This window comes from Mixophyes fleayi, chromosome 3, assembly GCF_038048845.1.
Source record: "Mixophyes fleayi isolate aMixFle1 chromosome 3, aMixFle1.hap1, whole genome shotgun sequence".
Lineage (NCBI taxonomy): Eukaryota > Metazoa > Chordata > Amphibia > Anura > Limnodynastidae > Mixophyes > Mixophyes fleayi.
The window spans coordinates 201,666,189-201,685,127 of NC_134404.1; the positions used below are offsets into that span (position 1 = coordinate 201,666,189).

Genomic DNA, 18,939 nt, shown 5'->3' on the forward strand with positions numbered 1-18,939 from the left:
ATCCAGGTTTAGCCTGCCTAGGCTGCTGGCCTTCCTGCAGGCCAGCCTAGACAAGGGGCTCCATCTAGGGTCCCTTAAGGTTCAGGTCTCGGCGTTCTCTATTATCAGCGGAAGCTGGCGGCCGTCAGGGACGTTCAGGGACCTTCCTGCAGGGGGTCCTTCATGTGCAACCACCCTTCGTTCATCCTGTGGAGCCTTGGGACCTCAACCTGGTGCTCATTGCGCTCATCCATACCTTGTTTGAACCTCTAGAGTTGGTGGATTTCCGCCATCTCACTTGGAAGACTGTTTTCCTCTTAGCTATCTCGGCAGCTCGTAGAGTGTCGAAATTAGCGGCACTCTGTTGCACTTCTACTTTCCTGGTTTTCCATGAAGATAGAACGGTACTTTGCACCAAACCTTCCTTTGTTCCGAAGGTTGTGTTAAGGTTCCATTTAAATCAGGAAATTGTAGTCCCGGCTTTCCTTCCTCCGCCTTCCTCGTCTTCTTCTACCGTCCCTTAGAATGACTAGTTAATATTGTATGTGGTTCGTGCTCTCTGGTGTTATGTTGACCGCACGACCTCTGTCCGTAAGACCAAGGATCTTTTTGTCCTTTACGATGCACATAAACGAGGTTGACTGGCCTCTAAACAGTCTCTTGCCCGTTGGATCACTTCCATTATTAGACTGGCTTATGCTCGATCATCTCTGCCAGAAGACCTGTCCCGGTATCATTGAGGGCTCACTCTACCAGAGCGGTTGGCACTTCTTGGGCGGTGCGTCATGGAGCTTCGGCAGAGCAGCTACATGGTCATCTGTCCATACATTCGCAAAATTTTACAGGTTGCAGGGCTTTGCATCTTCTGATGCGAGCTTTGGGCGCAAGGTATTGCACGCAGCAGTTCCAGAGCATTCCCTCCCATAGGGGCAGCTTTGGTATGTCCCCAATGTCTCGCAGTGTCACCCAATGTTAGGCAAGAGAAAAGAAGAATTTTACTCGCCGTAAAATCGATTTCTCTTCATTGGGGGACACTGTGCACCCTCTCTTGTCCTGTAAATAGTTCTGTTGTGTGAATTCTATACTTCTATTCTTTGCCCTATAGGGCTCCCCTTCCTCATACACTTGGTTAGTCAAAACTGAGTTATCCACAGGAGAGGAGGGGCATAGTAGGGAAGGAGAATGAAGATCAAAGAACTTTTGTAAGTGCCTAAACTCCTAGACCCACTACTATGCCCCAATGTCTCGCAGTGTCCCCCAATTGAGTAAGAGAAATCGATTTTACGGTGAGTAAAAATCTTCTTTTCTGCTCGCGGCTCACTGAGCTACGAGCAGAAACCAGCGTTAAATATTACCGTATTAACAGTAATAGTGCCAATAGTGCGCAGGCCGCGTTACTTTTCGTCAGAAACGCAGCCAATTAAATCCCTCCCCCTTCCCCCCTAAAAAATCTGCAGTCACTTATTCACACTGATGCTAGATGAAAGTATGACAATATGGGAATTTTGTTTGTATATGTTTTCAGTGCTCTTTTCATGTGCTGCAATAAGTAAGCAACAACTTATTATAGTGTTATATTTTTTTATTATTAGGGAGTTTATTAAATAAAAAGCATAAATCATTTTTGTACATTTTATATACTCTACTGTACAGGCAGTAGAATAGACCATGCTGCATAGTATTAAGATTTTTGAATTGTATAGTATGAGTTATACTAGAAATGATTGCTTTTTATTTTGATGTGCTCATGTGTTAAATAAGGCTGGAAAAGTACACTGTCAGCCTTAATACTGAGAGGACATAGGGTACAGGACATGATTACGTCCCTTAAATAGGATCTGGCCCATGAGCTTATAACAAAACTGATATATGGTCCGTCCTATTGGAATCTTGGACGGCACTGTATCCTTTAGGTGAAAAGACAATTTTAAGGGCAGAGCAACTTTTAAAAGCTCATTTACCTCAGTAAATATGTCATATGTGCCCTTTCTTGTTTTAATCAGGGAAAATGAGGCTTTGTGGAAAGAGGTCCTACAGTTGCGACCGACGCAGGCACAATTTGAACCTGTGAGTACAAAGTACTTTATAAATTTGGAACACCTTGAAAGGCCACAGGAAGCCTGATTACGTACACTAAGTAATTATTATAATGCCTACATTTTTATACTACTTGTAGTAGACATTTGCATGAAAAAGTCCCAAACTTTTCTTTTCTCATCATAATGGAGGCTTTTTTTTCTTTCTGAAAGCTTTACAGTTTGCTTGATGTGTCAGGTTGATTGTCCTGGGCCTGTTAGAAAGTTCAGGAGAACCAATATGCACACTGGCTATTTTTACATTTTTCCTTCCCATGCAATTGAATGGATGTGTTTTGCAAAACAAGTGACACAAACTCTTTTGTGGGTGTTTTCCACTTTTGGGCAACCCCTCGTCAATATAAAAATCCCTCCCACCCTTTACAGAGGCTGGTCTGCAGAATTCTGTTGAAGAGCTTAGGCTGGATTGTAGCACTCGCGTTTTGAAATTAAGCAAACTGCAGCACTAGTGCTTATTACTATAATTGTTTTCTTTTTAGGTTGCCACTTCTCAGTCTTATGACCATATGGCATCTTTGCAAACAAACCAGTAAGTGGAGCTTACATTTAATAGAGGATAAAAGGATTACAGGCAATACAGGCTAGACATATTCATGTTGGTTTGATCGCATGATAGATGCCTTTCACTTTCCTTCAAATGTGCTTAATGTGTGTGTGAATTACTTGCAGTTAGTGCCATGTTATGTGTTCTTGTTTGACTGTGGCACAGAATGAAAGCATCTGATCAATAAGTTGTTCTCCCAATCCCAACCAATCTAGCTTAAATAGTTTGTTTTGTCAAGGAAAGCCTGGAATCTGTCTGGTTGCAATAAAGAATATTTTTTATATACTCAGTGTCCACTTTATTTGATACACCTGCCGGTTTATGCAAATGTCAATATTATCAGCCAATCAATGAATACGAGTATGCAAACATGGCCAAGAGGTTCAGTTGTTGTTCACACCAAACACCAGAATAGGGAATAAATGTGATCTAAGTGACTTTGGCCATAGAATGATTGTTGGTGCCAGACTACTTATTTTCTGGGATCTTTATACACAACAGTCACTAGAGTTTACAGAAAATGATGGCAAAGCATCTAGTGAGCGGCAGTTCTTTGGGAAAAAATGCCTTGTTGTCCAGCTGACAGGAAGACTACAGTACCTCAAATAACCATTCATTACAACAGTGGTATGCAGAAGAGCATCTGTGAATGCACAACACATCAAACCTTGAAGTGGATGGGCTACAACCTCAGAAGACCACTCCTGTTCGCTAAGAATAAGAAACCGAGGCTACTGTGGGCACAGGCTCGCCAATACTGTTGAAGATTGGACAAAATGTTGTCTGGTCTGACAAATCTGGATTTTTGCTGCGGCATGCCGATGGTAGCGTCAGAATTTGGCATAAACCACATAAGGCAGGATGGATCCATGGATTTGTGTCAATCATGCAGGCTGATGGTGAAATAATAGTGTTGGGGTGTTTTCTTGGCCCACATTGGGCCCCTTAATGCCAATTGAGCAGAGTGTAAATTCTAAAGTCTACCTGAGTATTGTTGACCATGTGCATCCCTTTATGGCCATAGTCTACCCATATTCTAATGGCTACTTCCAGCTGGATAACACACACAATGTCACAAAGCACATCTCATCTCAAGCTGGTTCCACGAACATGACAATGAGTTCATTTTACTCCAGTGGCCTCCACAGTCACCAGCTCTCAATCCAGTAGAGCACCTTTGGGATGCTTTCATATCAACAAATGTTTCCAGAACCTTCCACATTGAATTCAGGTTGTTCTGGGGGCAAAGGAAGTGGGGGGGTGTCTTCTTAGTATTAGAAATGTGTACCTAATAAAGTAGCCACTGAGTGTATATATAGATGTTTGTGTGTGTGTGTATATATTGTGTTTGTATATGTATACATAGAATGAATAAATACACAAATAATGTGTTTTGCATTGTGTTGTAGGCCTCTCATGATTGACAGTACAGGAAACTACAACCAACTGTCAATTTCCAAAACCCCTCAAAATTCTAATCAGGTAAATCTTAGTTGGTTTATTATTGCTGTGATTTTAGTTTTTTATTTATATTTTTATTGTATTTTTAATTATACAACTATATTCAACTGTGCTTACAACTATCAATAGGTTTTAATTCAAAGAAACGAATAAAATATAAAAAATTACTGTGCAAAAAACAGGATAAATTTCCCACATGCAGTGTACACCAGCTCAATTTTTTGAGTTATAAAATGAGTTAGATTTAGTTTTTGTTTATATTGCAGGCAGTCTACGCTGTTGTTAAGTTTTCTGTTTTATTTTTAAGACTTTTACGTTTAAAAATTACATTTCAATAAAAACTAGTTAAAGGACATTCCTATATTAAATGGAGTTTGGTCTGATCAGTTATTTATGCCCTGAATATGAATTTGTTAAATGAAAGCAAATATCTTGCTGCCTTACTTTAGAAGATGAGTTCCATGAGGTGTATCTAGCGCAGTGATGGGCAACCGTTACACGTCATACTTCAAGGACCGCACATTCCCTTTAATTTCAAAACCTCTTCGGCACACGCATGTCACTCATCCCAAAATGCCCCCCCATGCTCTAAGATTCCACCACATGCCCCTCAAACTACGACCTGTCAACATGTTTCTCCAACCCCCCCCCTCCCTTACAGACCTCTGCACATGTGTCCCGCAGGTACAAGTTTATATTTAAAGTGCCTGGTTCATATGTCCTGCTTTTATTTCCCCTTTCCACTGTATTCTATGAGAGACTTGGATTCAAAGCGGCTCATCTGTCAGTTGTTAATTTGACTATTTTGCATACTTACAGCTGGCTATCTGTGCGAATACTTTTCATGTAATAATTCAGTGAATTGGCACTATTCATGCTGATATAGTACTGCTATCCACCTACAACATGTGAAATGTGGGAGGTTTTAACAGTTATCCAATTTCTTATTCGTACTCTCTTAGTATCTTAAAAATAGCAGCAATTCAGATAGAGTAAGTGTCAATGCTGTCAGAGGGCTGTCTCCCACTGGTGTCATGTAAAGCTGTAAAATCATGACAGGACTTCTGTCATAAGTAGTGTGACAGAATGGGGCTTACTTTGCCACTTTGTCAGAGATTGATTTTACAAATGTGTCTTGATCAGTAATTTTCCGCTACTGATACTGACCACTCTTACTGGTACAACTTTGCTTCTAGTCACTCACCGACTCTCCCAACCGCTCACAATAGTCAAACCACCAGGCTTCTTTGCCAGCCACTGCTTGCTTCTAAATGGAGTTTAAGTAGTGCAGTACCTTTTTGCTGAATATGGCTGGTTTCTCCTGACTACTTACTTTGAATCAAAGCTGTTCGGTTGCGGGCAGAATATTGACTCAATGATGGGTACAGCACAGGACAGGTGGGTGATGGATGAGTGTTAGCAGGTGTAGATGTCTTGCAGGAATAGAGCAGGGTGTTTTAAGCATTTTTGTCGTACAACGCTGGAGTTATGAGTTCAATTCCCAGCCAGGGCCTTGTGTGTGTGTGTGTGTGTGTGTTAGGGATTTTAGACTGTACGCTCCAATGGGGCAGGTACTGATGTGAATGACAAATATTCTCTGTACCGCGCTGCAGAATTGGTGTTGCTATATGAATAAAAGGTGATTATGATGTACACATTGCTTATATAGAGCCAACTGCAGTTTTTGCCACTGCCATATAGTCAAATAAGCTCTTAAAATATTATACCAATCCTATGAGTTGATGTGCCAGGGTGTCCAATCTGGGAGAGGAAGTAGGTTGACTCGGACTACACAATCTTATCGGCTCAAGATTTAACTGGATCAATGGGACAAGGAACATGTGCTGTTAATTTCTTCCCTGGTTAGTCACGAGAACAGACCTTTCATTTTACAAACAGGAAGGCTCAACACAAGGGACTCAACATATACATTGTTGGCATCAGGGTTTAGTTCTGAGCAAAGGGGTGTCTAAAAATCATGTTTTACTACAGTTCACAGTATTCTGTGCTTCCCAACAACTGCATACTTGCAAAAATCATTGGGACCATTTCACCCACTAGCCCTAATGTGGTTTTCACTCCTGGTGAAAAGAGTCAAAACTAGTTACCATGTCACATCCTATGGAAAGTGGAATACATTCCATGCTGAAATATAACTATTTTTAAAACCCACAGAAACACCAATTCATAACTAATGGGCATCATACAATAGAAAAGTCAGTATGCTAATACAGTTATTGCAAATCCCATAATAGACACCATCTGCATTTTGCCGTCAATAGAAATCATCTATACAATAAATTGTTTTCCAATTTCCTTGTGGGGAAAATTGAGGCCAGTGCTGTCTGTTCTGAATAATTTTGTTTGTTTTATGGAAAGATATTAAGGGTACTTTTAATGAACCAAAGTCTCTGGCGATTGTATCTGAGCAGAGTGTCATGTCTGTGGGTGACTGAATAATTTTATTAAACATGGTTTAGTCTCTAGAAGTCTGGAAATCAGAATATGACTAGATTCATGCTGGTGTTCTGGGGGTTAAGATCCGTAAATGCGTGGAGCCCCAGGCCTTGGCTTATGAAGCCTAGTCTAGCATTCCTAGAATCCTGTGCACTCATGTATGCATTATATTCCAGCACACACGGTGCACCTGCTTGCATAATATCACTGTGCGGTGTGGCCACACCATCCACAAATGTCTGAAGTGTAGCAGGGACAGGAGCAGCCCTGCTCCTTTACATTCATGATCTTTAGTCCATCATAGGAAATTGTGAGGGCTATTTCAATATATTCTTGCAAGAATTGTGTGCCCTACTTTCATTGGTAACAGAATTAAGATTAATTAATTATCCCCTGGATAAAGCGGTGACTGTAGTGGTGGTAAATTAAAGCTTCTATAAAAAGGTATATTCTATCAGACAAGGCTATGCAACTATAGCAAATAATCCCGCTGTTTTATAAGGAAGCTTAAATTTGCCTTAATTGAAGTAAAAAAAAAATGGATAATATCCAGGTGTCTGATACCAGACTACTGGTCAGTTTAGAGTTGAAAGTCTTAGGCTAGGTACACACTGAAGAATTTTCCGACTGACGTGTTTCCTCAAACGATTGTACCTACAACTGAAGTTCCAATCAGTCTGGCGATTCATCTATACACACTGATGTGATTTACCTTCAGATCTGTGCTCTTCATCTGGTCCGTCATCTATCTGGTCCTCTAGTCTTCAGAGAATGACAGCACAATATTCATTCATTCATTCTTGTCACATTGTCACACTGATTAAAACTGCCTTGTTATAGCTATTGACATGTGCTAGCGAATTTCGGTAGCTTCTGTGACTCTCAAAAGAAACATTCTGTCTCAGAACTAACAAATTAATTATTCCTTCTACAGCACTCTCTTCATTTATTCACCGGGCCATTCATTGCTATTATCGGTTGAAAAGAGCCCAACTCTAAACTCTATGGAGACCGTGAGCATGAGTGCATACAAACTCCAAGATCGGTCGGAAAATATTAAACAGTATGCCCAACCAAATGAAATGATAATCGGCACTTTGGGACAACTTTAGATCATCATGTCACTATACACACTTGCACAATATCTGACAAAACGGTCGAATGTCTGCTGGAGGTATTTTGTGCAATCATTGGGCCAGTGTGTAACTAGCCTTATACAGCAGTAGCCTACAAAATTAAGACATAATGGTGATTGCCTTTGATTTTAGCATAAGGTGCGTTCAATAGTCTCTACTAATTAGTGGTCCTATCTCTTCTCAATTTTTTCATTGGATTACAGTTCTTTCTGGTGTGCAGAGGAACTTGTTGTGCCCCAACTTATACAAGCCTATATCTGGGCTGGTGTGGGTACGGAGACAGAATAAAATGGATTTTATTTTGACATGTGCATACATGCACTTGTGTTCAAAACAAAAGTTAGGTGCAGCACTTGATGTCGGTGCATATGGAACCTTAGTGTTATAGAAAAAAGCAAATATTGTAAAATGTTTTTCAGCTATACCTCAGTGCAGAAATGAATACGTTGAATCATGTCCTCTAACAAAAGGCATTTTTAACCCCTCACCTCTAGTCGATCTTCTCATTCACTACCTGTGTATACAGAAGACAATAGCCTTTCTATGCTGTTGGCCTCTGTATGCATTATCAGAACTGTGGAGCGGCATTCTAGCAGTATTAAAAAAAATAAAAAAAATCATTATGCTTTGGGGAAATTCTTTTATTCTGGCAGTATTTTTTGATATTTTAAGTGACTGTATGTTTTGCATTCATTGCATTTTCTGTAAATGCATGTTGAAAAACATTATTTTGTAATGTGCTAGTTGAAGCCTTTAGGGTGCCACCCAGGTCAAAAATAGGTTTTGTTTTTGTTGTTTTTAATGCATAAATTTTAATGTACTACTCTGCTAATTTATGTTCATGGCGACAGTGACCATATCTCAGTGTATGTTATTACAGTCTAAGGATCTGTGTTAAGAAATGAACCCTAATGGGACATTGAGTCTTAATGGCCCACCTGATTTTCACCAGCAGACTTTGCAAAACGACTTGCACTTGTATTGTTACAAGAAGACCGTCGGACAGGGCCCCTAAAGTAGGCTAACTATGCGATTTCTGATTAACACACAAGCAAAGTATCAAATCACAAGACAGCCAAGGTCATAGGCAAGAAGGGTGGGTAGTCAACAATAAGCTGAGGTCAGGGCAGGTGGATGTCAAGCAAAGTCAGGAAGGATAGCCCGTGACAGAGAAATCCACAAGAAAATTTTATGCATTTTTGCTCCGCAACATTGCCTGTTTCACAGGCAAAGGTAACGTGAGATTGAGGGGTTTAATTAACCCATGAACTTCTTTGGTTGGCCACATGGGGAACACAATTGCAAACATTGAATAATTAGATTCTACAAAGGACTGAGCAAATACAAAGAAAAGTATTGAACTTTGGCTCATCTGTAATTACTGCTTATCGACATTAGGGGAAGATATTATAAAAACTGTGGAAACAAGGCAAAGAAAGACAGAGGCCAGTATGTAACAGGAAGCTGAGAAAAATCATATGTTTTTATACATAATTTTGTTATCTTGTTACCTTTTGTTATTTTATACATTTATTGTATGTCATGTTCAATGTATAGGCATTTGACAGCAGATTACCATGCCCCAATGACAGGAAGTCCAGCAGAGGCACCAAAAGAGCTATGAAAGAAGATCTGGACAGCTCTGCAGAGGAGCCCAATGACAGTTTCTTGAGCATTTCTTTGTAAGAGGATCACTTTTGCTTAATTTACCTATACATAATTTCAGATTTTCATTCTTTTATTGTACCCTTGTTATCTTTTGCTTAAATTTCTGTCCTTTTCTCCTGGCCGAATTTGACAGACATGAAAAATGAGTTGTAGCTACACCCAATAGGACACAGGTTATTTAGAAAACCTTGTTCTTTGTAATGTGTTACCCATTTTTAAAGATAGACCAGGTCCGTTTTCTTACAGCATCCAGATGGGGACAAACTAATAGTGATGTTAGGGACAACTGAAAAAGGTCCTGTGATACTAGGCCTGGTCTGTGTCCCTTTAGTTTCAAAGGAAAGTATTTATTGGAAATGTCCATTTTTCTTCTTCAGCCATAGGGACCACATACATGACCAATGTACATACATGACCAATGGGTACACGGCAAAACCCTCGAGATATGGAGGGAAGGAATGCTCTCAAGGAGGCCAAATATAAAACAATCTTTGACAAAAGCATTTTAAAAACACAACCTCCAGCACAAGTAGAACCCTTGGGAGAGAGGAAAATATAGTGTTTACTGTAATATAGCACTGTTTCAGCAACAGTATAGACTTCTGACTTGTCTGTAAGTGGTGACAATAAAACCTTTAAACCGGACAGCACTTTTCACAATCTAACAGTGAGCCACCATAAAGGAGAAAACTAAAATATAATATGTAGTGTACACTGTGAAAACTATATTTAAAAATATAAGTGACTACGCTACCTGAAACAGGTGAAACAAAACTTTTAATGATTCAAATCACACAGAGTAATGCGATTTAAACACTGCATCGAATCTTTGTATAAGTCAATGGAAATTCCCCCTCTGTGTAAAAAGAGAACACAATATTGTGCACTTTGAGATATACAAATACATTTTTAAAGTAATCCAAGTGCTCACCTTGATAGAGGTGAATTTATCTTGTTAATTCTCTAAGTCTTCAGTGTAATTCTCCACCATGTATTAAAAAAAAAATAGCCATAGTGCTCTCTGTCTGCCACAATCTCATATAAAAATAGAGTTTGGAAGATGTGTATATAAATATATTCCTCTTAGTCCTCAGTATTTACTACTTACAAATTATTACAAAGATAAATATTGACACTAATTTCTAAATTTGTTTGCAGGATACTAACCTATACTGAAGTGCAAAATACAAATAAAATTGAAAGTCTGTTTAAAACGATTGAAATATATGAAATTGCAGCTGCTTTTATTGTATGTTTGCTGAATTGTATGTTTGTTGTTTTGATACTGAGCTAAAACACACAACAAAACCTAACAAACTATTTTGTTTTCTCTGCAATCATAGATCTCAGGAGTATGAGAAATATCAGACGGATGACTCCGATGATCACTCAGATGTACACTCAAGTCAGAGTGAGGCAATGGTTAATGAGGATTATGCTTCTACTCAAAACCATTCGTTTGCAAAGATACATAAAAAGTAAGTAATGAGATCTGACATTTGTAATTACCTTCCGTTCACACAATGAGTGCCCTATTAAAGTTTATAGACCATTTCGAAGTGAATATATGTTAATATTTACTAGCAAAGTGATTTAAATCATAAACACAGTTTAAAAAATTAAACTGAACAACATATGTGGACACCAGCAAATATCTTCAATTGCATCATCCAAAAATCCAGTAACTGCACTTCTTATCTCACTGCCCTGGACAATGTAACTTGCCGTTTGTTTCTTTCTCTTTCTATTGTTTTATTTGCTAACCCATATAAAATTTCACAATATTTACCAAACTTTCTATCTATCCTTACATGGTATTATCTTAAGATTTTTAAAATTATTTGCCCCCACCATGCATCACCCAAAACCACACACACGCGTGAACACTATTCCATTCCCCTCTAACAATCATTATCTTCTTAACTGTATTATCCTCAATCAGTTGCCACAAAATAGGACCATTATAAGTCTCGTAATCATCTTTTCTCTCTTTTTCCCTCTCCATAAAATCTGCATTTTGAACTCCTACTTTCTGCGTGTTGCTATAATCTATCATTCCCCTGGCTCACCCCACAATTCCATTAATATTTCTCTACCTGGCTACATTATTTGTTATCACCACCATCATCTTGGGTGATTTCAGAATCCTAATTGGTTATCCTTATTCTCCTTCTGCCTCCAAACTATTCTCTCTAACCTATTTTATCTGCCTCACCCAGTGGACTGACTTCTCTTCTCACTGTGATGGCCGCTGCCTTGATCTTGTTTTCTTCAGACTTTGTTCAAAGTTTGAATAATAATATTAAGTTTATGATTGCATTTAATTCTACTTTACTTCTCAAGACAATTACCCGATCTCCTGCAAGTTCTCATCTACAGCTGTAACCTATATGTACTCTAACTCTACCAAGCCTCCTCATACCTGCAGACAGTTTTCAACTTGGCTCCTCAATTTCTACATTCTCTTAAACACGCTGCCCTCAAAGACTGTCCCAAAGTAAAATGACATCCTCCTATATACTGTTATTTACCTCTCCCACCAAAATGTTATGAACATTGCCAAAAAGATATAATAACTCTTCTCAGCCCTCCCACACTTGCTTCCTACTTCAAGGACAAGATCAGACATGAAATGTTACGGTCTTCCTCGAGCAGCAACCTGCTCAGTTCACTGAATCACACAAATAAAGAAGAAGCATCTTCTATCTTCTCCTCCCATTCTATTACCTTTCTACTGGACCCGATACCCTCACAAATCAGTTGTTCATTCTACTTATCAGACTGCTCCTTCAGTGTTTTTCTCAGATTCCACTTCCTTTATTAGTTTGAGTATAACAAATTTAGATCTTAGGCCCTGTGCTTAGCCTTTATCTTTACCAATTCTCTTATAACACTAATAAGTTCCTTTTCAATTTCATGATCACCTTCATGCATATGATGCATTTATCTATCCTCTCCAATCTGTATTGCCCGAATTACTAAATGTCTCTCTGCCATTTCATCATGAATGTCATCTTGCCACATCAAACTCGTTCATAATATCAGTCATCAAAAACTACATAACTGACATCTCTATTCCTGTTGACAACAGGATAATAAACTCTACTCCTTGAGTTGGGTGTCATCCATGACTCAGAACTATACTTTGATCCCCCATCCAATTTGTATCCAAATTCTGTTGCATACTTCTCAGAATAGATACATATCATCTCACACAAGAAACTGGAAAAAAACATTGTACTGGTCCACATTAGATGCCTGTATTTTACATAACTCAAGATATAATACTTTTAACATACAAAGTTATGAACAAAACTGCACCAACCTACATCTCTTATCCTGTATCAAAATATTTCCCAACTTGATCCATCCACTCTGCTTTCATTCTAGATTACAAATCCCGCATACAACAAGCCTTTCCCCTACCCTCAAAACCTTAACTTGTTCCCTGAACCCGCCTCTTTAGTTTATCAAATTCTCAAACAATCTTATTAACCTCCCTATGCTTTTCTACCTGCTTCACATCTCTCTATATAATCCAATCATTGCTTATATTAATTCACCTTCTATACTCGCATGGCTCTTTGACCCCCAAATCGGCATTGCTTTGTGACTGGGTCATATTACCCCACTAAGCACTTTTCCCATTGCAATCTGGCAACATTATGCAATATGTGGCACTTGACCTCTTGTATCAAATGCCTGTTTTATAATACATTGTAAACTAGCGAGTGGGGTGTTCTTATTTCCAGTTTTCGATACCCAGTCTTGTTTAATTAGTGTTTCTCCCAATTTTTAAGCACTTCAGACAAATAGCTGTAAAGCATAATGTGTTTTTAAAAATGGTTTGCACTTTGATTACTACATCTGTGTTAATTTTTCATGGACTAATAACTATTTACATGTCTGTAAATGGCAACAGATGTGTGGCTAAAATAACCGATTCTTTTTATTTAGCTCAATGACACACCGCAGAAAACAAGTACCTCACAAGAGAATAAAAAGCAATACAGAGAGATATGCTTTGGTAAGTTTTAGAACAGAAAAAATTACACACTTTCTTAATTTCCTGGGATCATACTGTTGCAACAAACTTTCTAATTCTGTTCAGCAATTAAGAGGATAGATTACCTAGAAAGCAGTTTGGGGAAAATGTTACGTTAAAGTCCTCCAAAGAATATGATCTCAGCAGGCGTGCCTCTCAACATTCCTCACTCTTCGTAGGTAAACATTGTTTTGGATTAGTATTACTAATTAGAACCATTTGTTGTTTTGTCTCAGGATAGAAGTTTAAGAAAAAAAACTGCCATGCATGAGCAAATGTTATCTGAGGGTTGGGTGCTAACCAGAAGATGAAGTAAGATGTAGTTTATTTTTTGAAAAATAACGCAGCTCTTGGCTAGTATGCTATAAATATAACTGCTTGGTGCACTACTTAAAAGGATGACATGTTGAGACCTAAGTACATTCAGTGCCACTCGTGTAGAATATCAGAACTTGTTTCCTGTTAGTATTGTTTTGGCCATTCTATTGGCTTTGAGTCTTGATGGAAATAATTCATTTAGAACAATGTTTTAGTTATTACTCATTTGTACAGTCATGTATTTAACATAGTGAAATATTCTTCAGTTGTGTATTAAACGCAAGACCAGCTAAAGTAAAACCAGAATATCTGAGAACAGCTTACAAAGTATATGCAAGATAAAAATACTTGTATAAATCAAGGAAAATTTTGACACTGTTTATTTTTTAATGTCTTTTTTTTTTTTTTGTGTCTAGCCAAGTAAAGCACAGAATGGAACACAATGGATTGGTGGTTCAGAGAATGAAGATGAATGCAAGAATTGCTTTGACTCTGGTAATGCATATAATATAGACTAACAAAAGTGGTTTCAAAATAAATATTTTCATTGTTCTTATCCCAGTCCTAAGGGATATGACTCTACCACATTGTGACATTTTAAAGTCACAATGTGGTAGTAACGTTAGTCTAGTCTGCAATCAAACTGGCATTGGCTTGTTACTGGTTGCATGATCACTGTGAGTACCACGGAACTCTGTAATATACAATAGAAAGTAAGTCAGTGACAGCATTGCACACTTTCTGTCCAATTCACTTGTTACATACAGTTCTCAACAGTGTTGCATACAGTTCTTGAGGGTTCGTAGAAAATGCCTATGTCTCATTACTCAATTTGTACACAATTGAATACTGTAATGAATTGTCATATACATAAAACAGAATAGTGACTGGATGGTGTTATTAATAAATAAGAAAGTTGCATTTATTCATGTTAAATACAGACGCAAATACAAAACACGTTCCGCCTCTCTAAGTTATTGAGTCATAAGCGCAAGATGCAACAGAATCTGCATATGGAAAGAAGTGCAAGACTTTATGTGCAGTACAGCAATGCGTATTTTACATAAAACACACATACTCCAACTCTACATGAGCCACTAAGGATAAAGGTAGTCTGTGTATATGAGTAATGTCTCCAAAACCAGGGTTCCCAGACACTGTTGAATCTCTTGGGTTTCCTTTGTGTGACGACTACTGTTTCCTTAGTTATATATCATTTATTTTTGAGTTGGGCAACCAGCATTTAGGTTTGTTATGCATTAATTGCTTGCAACAAATTATAATGAACGGTTATTGGTGCTAACTAGCTATGCTTCATGGTTTTGGTTTTTTTTTTAAACTAGAGATGGATATGTTGGCTTATGGTTGTGATTCATTTAAATTACAAAATTCAAATCCACATGTAATGGATTTACATTTTTTACCTTGATCACCAAAGTTTCTATATTTAATTGGTGGCTTGACCATAAGGCTAAATAGTTATACCAAGATTAGTGTAAACACAATTAAATGTCAGCACACCCACCCCGTCTGCTATTTTGATGTTTGTGCAGAATCGTACACACACCATTGTTTTTGTTGTAGATTCTGGTTTGATTTAAAAATTTTATTCTAATTTGGAGATCTATTTCAGAAAACTGAGTTGACCATGGTCTGTCCCCAAGATGGGAGGCTAGAAATGTTTACATTTTTGTTAGCAATAAATCATGATCTGACAAATTTTGGAACAAGCTTATAGGGGGGAATTCAGTTGACCGCAAGATATTTTTTAACACCGTGTTAATTCATTTTAACGCTGTTTTTTATCATTTTCATGCGGGTTAACTTTACCCGCGATTCAATTTCATTTTTAAAGTTCCCTTTTTTTTTCATGAAACAGTCCTCTCGCACTCCAGCAGAAGGTCTATTGAAAGTATAGGGTGGGTGGGTGAGAGCCCGCCACGTTAAAAGCTATTCAAATTTTTTTTAACGCGGCGTGTTAGGCCAATATGCCGTTTTATCTCGCACCTCCTTGGGGTGTGCTAAAAATAAAAACCCTAAGAAAACTATTTGAAATAATGGAAAAAGAAGAGATAAACATAGTTTTATCGGTAATGCATAACATGTAAAAGTTGATTTTATTGTTAAAAAAATATAATGAAAAAAAACTAAATATATTTATGTATGTTTTTTTTTTGTACAAATATGTATGTACTGATGTGTTTTGACATGGTGTATATGATTCTATATTAAAAAATAGTGAAATAAAGTATGTTATAAAAAGTACTGTAATGTAGATATTATCAAATAGAATGGTTGTGTAATGCAATGTAATGTATGCCAACCTTTTTTTTTTTTGTTATACATGACCGCGTTAGACACTCTCCTAAAAACTCGCAAACACCAATGATTAACGCGCGGGGGCAGTGTTACCTCTTTTTCAATTGAATTGCATAAGTTTTAACGCTGCGTTGACTAAAAACGGTTGCTATAGCAGTTAAAAACCCTGCGTAGAATTTTTATTTTATTTTTTTTTTTTACGCTGCGGGGGGGGAAAAAAAAAAACTTGCGGTCAATTGATTTCCCCTCATAGTATGCTAAATGGGAAATAAAGTTGATATTGGCAAAAATTTAATTAATCCAGGCATAAAACTTGTGTATTTGAAAAATGGAGTAACCTTTCGCATTCCCATTATGTTCCCTCTATATGTGGATCACTTTGGCCAATTGAGGTAAATCTTTAAACTTCTATTTCCCTGTCAGTCTGTCTGAATTCAGATGAGACCTGTCAAGGACTGGGTCCGTAACCATATTCAGGTCCTGGCCTGCAATCGGGTGATTAAAAGTGGAGGGCCAGTATACGATGCATGACATTGGAAATAAAAGATAATAGATGATCAATCGAATAATAGTACTTTCCAAGTGGTCTTATATATCAAAACCTAAACTATTTACAACATCATCTAGGTATGTGCAAACATTCACTTATCTTTTGAATGCCTGAGCTGCAAAATAATAGATGGATAGATAGATGGATTCATTCATAAAGTTAAAGTACATGTTTTATACATACAATGTTTTATAATAGCAAAACTTATTTGTAGACATATCTGCACTTTAGCCTTAAATTACTGTAAAGAATTATTAAATTGCTCCAGTCACAAATAGGCACAGCTATGTGTACTTAAAAATGGCATATATAATGCATCAATCTTGCCATGGAAAAGAGAAAAGCACCTTTGTTAATATAACAAAGCAGGTGGGCCCATTGTTCTTCAGCAACGTCATTTGGCGAGCCCTTTGTGCATAGAATAGGGCCACATTAGCAGGAGCAACATTTGTCCCAAGACAAATCACTAAAGTGATGCAATAAAAAAGAGACCAATACAAAATGTCAACACCACTCGGACAATAAATCATCTGGTAGACCCTCTTCTGAGTCATATTCAATTAAAGCCTCCTGGGTGTGTAGAGAACACCAGTTGGATTCAAGACAAGGGCCTGGAGATCTAGTTGGTCGAGAACTTGCTAAGATAGGTGGAAGAAAGCCTAGGAGAGATCCTACATCCCAGTTTGTGGTTTGCCTCCATTCATGCTAAATAGCGGTAGTCATGAGCCATTAGCCAGATTATACTAATGCACACCTTTTTAGGCGGTATATAAAGGGCGAGTAGGGACACCACAGTTGATGGGAAACGGGGTGTTTAGCCATCTCGGGTACCAAGCTTACATTCCAGATTTAAGTCAAGATGGCTCTGCACATATACACTCCTTGTGGTAAATGTATCAAGCTGAGAGTTTTACGGTGGGTTTGAAAAACTAGCGATAGATAGATTCTAGCTATCATTTATTTAGTACATTCTACAAAATGATAGCTAGAATCTGGTTGCTACAGGCAACATCTCCACTTTTCAAACCTGCTGGAAAACTCGCCACTTAATACATTATCCACTATGAGTATTTTTCTTAGTTAATCATTATGTATTAAAAATCCTTTTGGCAGTAGCACTTAAAAAATAGAACAAAATGCAGTTTAAAAAATAACAATGATGGTGCCAAACTGCATCCTCACATGTACCAAGCCTAATCCTGTTCTTATTTTCAAGCAAAATGCAAATAGGTTTTAGTTTATGTTGGTCAACTACTTGGTATATAGTTCAATATTCAATATATATATATTATTTTTCTATTCAAAGGCTATCCAAAGAAGACATTTAAAACATGCAGAGGCTCATGTTTAAAGATGGGACAAATGCTCAAAAAAATGCATCAGGACAATACTAGTCTGACTGAGAAGGTTCTAGCTGTGGAACAACAGTCTTTTCAGAAACTTTCTGAAATATCAACAGTGCTGTCCTCTTTAGTTAACTACATGATGAACACACAAAGTTCCCAAAGATCTTCCCGTCCACATTCTCTGGAAGCAGCAAAGACTCATGTAATTGGAATTGAAAGACAGCGTTCCCAAAGTCATCATCATGGACAGTGGCCTAATGCTACAACAAGTTATTCAGCCAAGAAAGAATATGATTCTTAGCATATATTTTACAAATGTTACTGTACAGATATAGGACATCAAATGATAATGCATCCATTGTAGGTACTGTGCTAGTCTTTCAGTTGTATCTAGTAGTAGTAATTTTTAAACTTTTTGGTGTGCTCGTTTTAGACGTGTTACATTGCTTTTAAATGACTGTTATATTCTCTATACATTCACATAAATGTATACAACATTACATTGTTTTATGGTTACATTTTATTTTTTTAATTGCTAATATCCTCACTATGGAAACATGTTGCCCTTTACATAATTGGTACAAAGGAAAAGGACTTAGGTTAAGCTTTTTAGCTACAAATATATTTTACCAATTTACTTGTGAATATTTAAAAATAATTACACAGAGCCAGAGTGTCTGTTATGTATTGACTTATTTTAATTGATTAATTAGAATATGCCCTTTTTTTTTTTTTTTTAGATTTGCAACAAGCATGAATAGCCTATTTGTTGCAAAATAGAAGGAAACACTGGGCTGTTTATCTTTTGGTGTAGTTAATAATTTTGTTTTTCACTGCTGTGTTAGCATTATTGACTGGGCAATCCATGTTGTTCAGCTTTGTTGCTGTCAAATATTGATTTCTGGCCATCATATCTATAACCAAGAGTTTATAATTTGATTTGCACAGTTGTGTTTGTTGGTCTTTTATGTAAATTAAAGTGCATCTTATACACAGTGGTGGTATCCATTCTCCACAGTG

The 18,939-nt window shown here is 37.5% G+C and overlaps 1 protein-coding gene across 3 annotated transcripts in view; it reads left to right on the forward strand.

Moving 5' to 3' along the window:
• LOC142144323 (heat shock factor protein 2-like) overlaps positions 1 to 18,419 on the forward strand; it is a 38,746-nt gene extending 20,327 nt beyond the window's left edge. Inside the window, exons 6-13 of one of the 3 annotated variants that reach the window (XM_075203001.1) lie at positions 1,983 to 2,046; positions 2,555 to 2,604; positions 4,029 to 4,101; positions 9,231 to 9,355; positions 10,685 to 10,819; positions 13,299 to 13,368; positions 13,623 to 13,698; positions 14,121 to 14,200. In XM_075203001.1, the coding sequence (XP_075059102.1) occupies positions 1,983 to 2,046; positions 2,555 to 2,604; positions 4,029 to 4,101; positions 9,231 to 9,355; positions 10,685 to 10,819; positions 13,299 to 13,368; positions 13,623 to 13,697 (592 nt within the window). In that variant the 3' untranslated portion in view covers position 13,698; positions 14,121 to 14,200. Of the gene's footprint in view, positions 1 to 1,982; positions 2,047 to 2,554; positions 2,605 to 4,028; positions 4,102 to 9,230; positions 9,356 to 10,684; positions 10,820 to 13,298; positions 13,369 to 13,622; positions 13,699 to 14,120; positions 14,201 to 17,879 lie in introns of those variants that run through there. The other 2 variants (XM_075203002.1, XM_075203000.1) reach the window with 2 other exon arrangements.
• Positions 18,420 to 18,939: the final 520 nt, after the last annotated feature.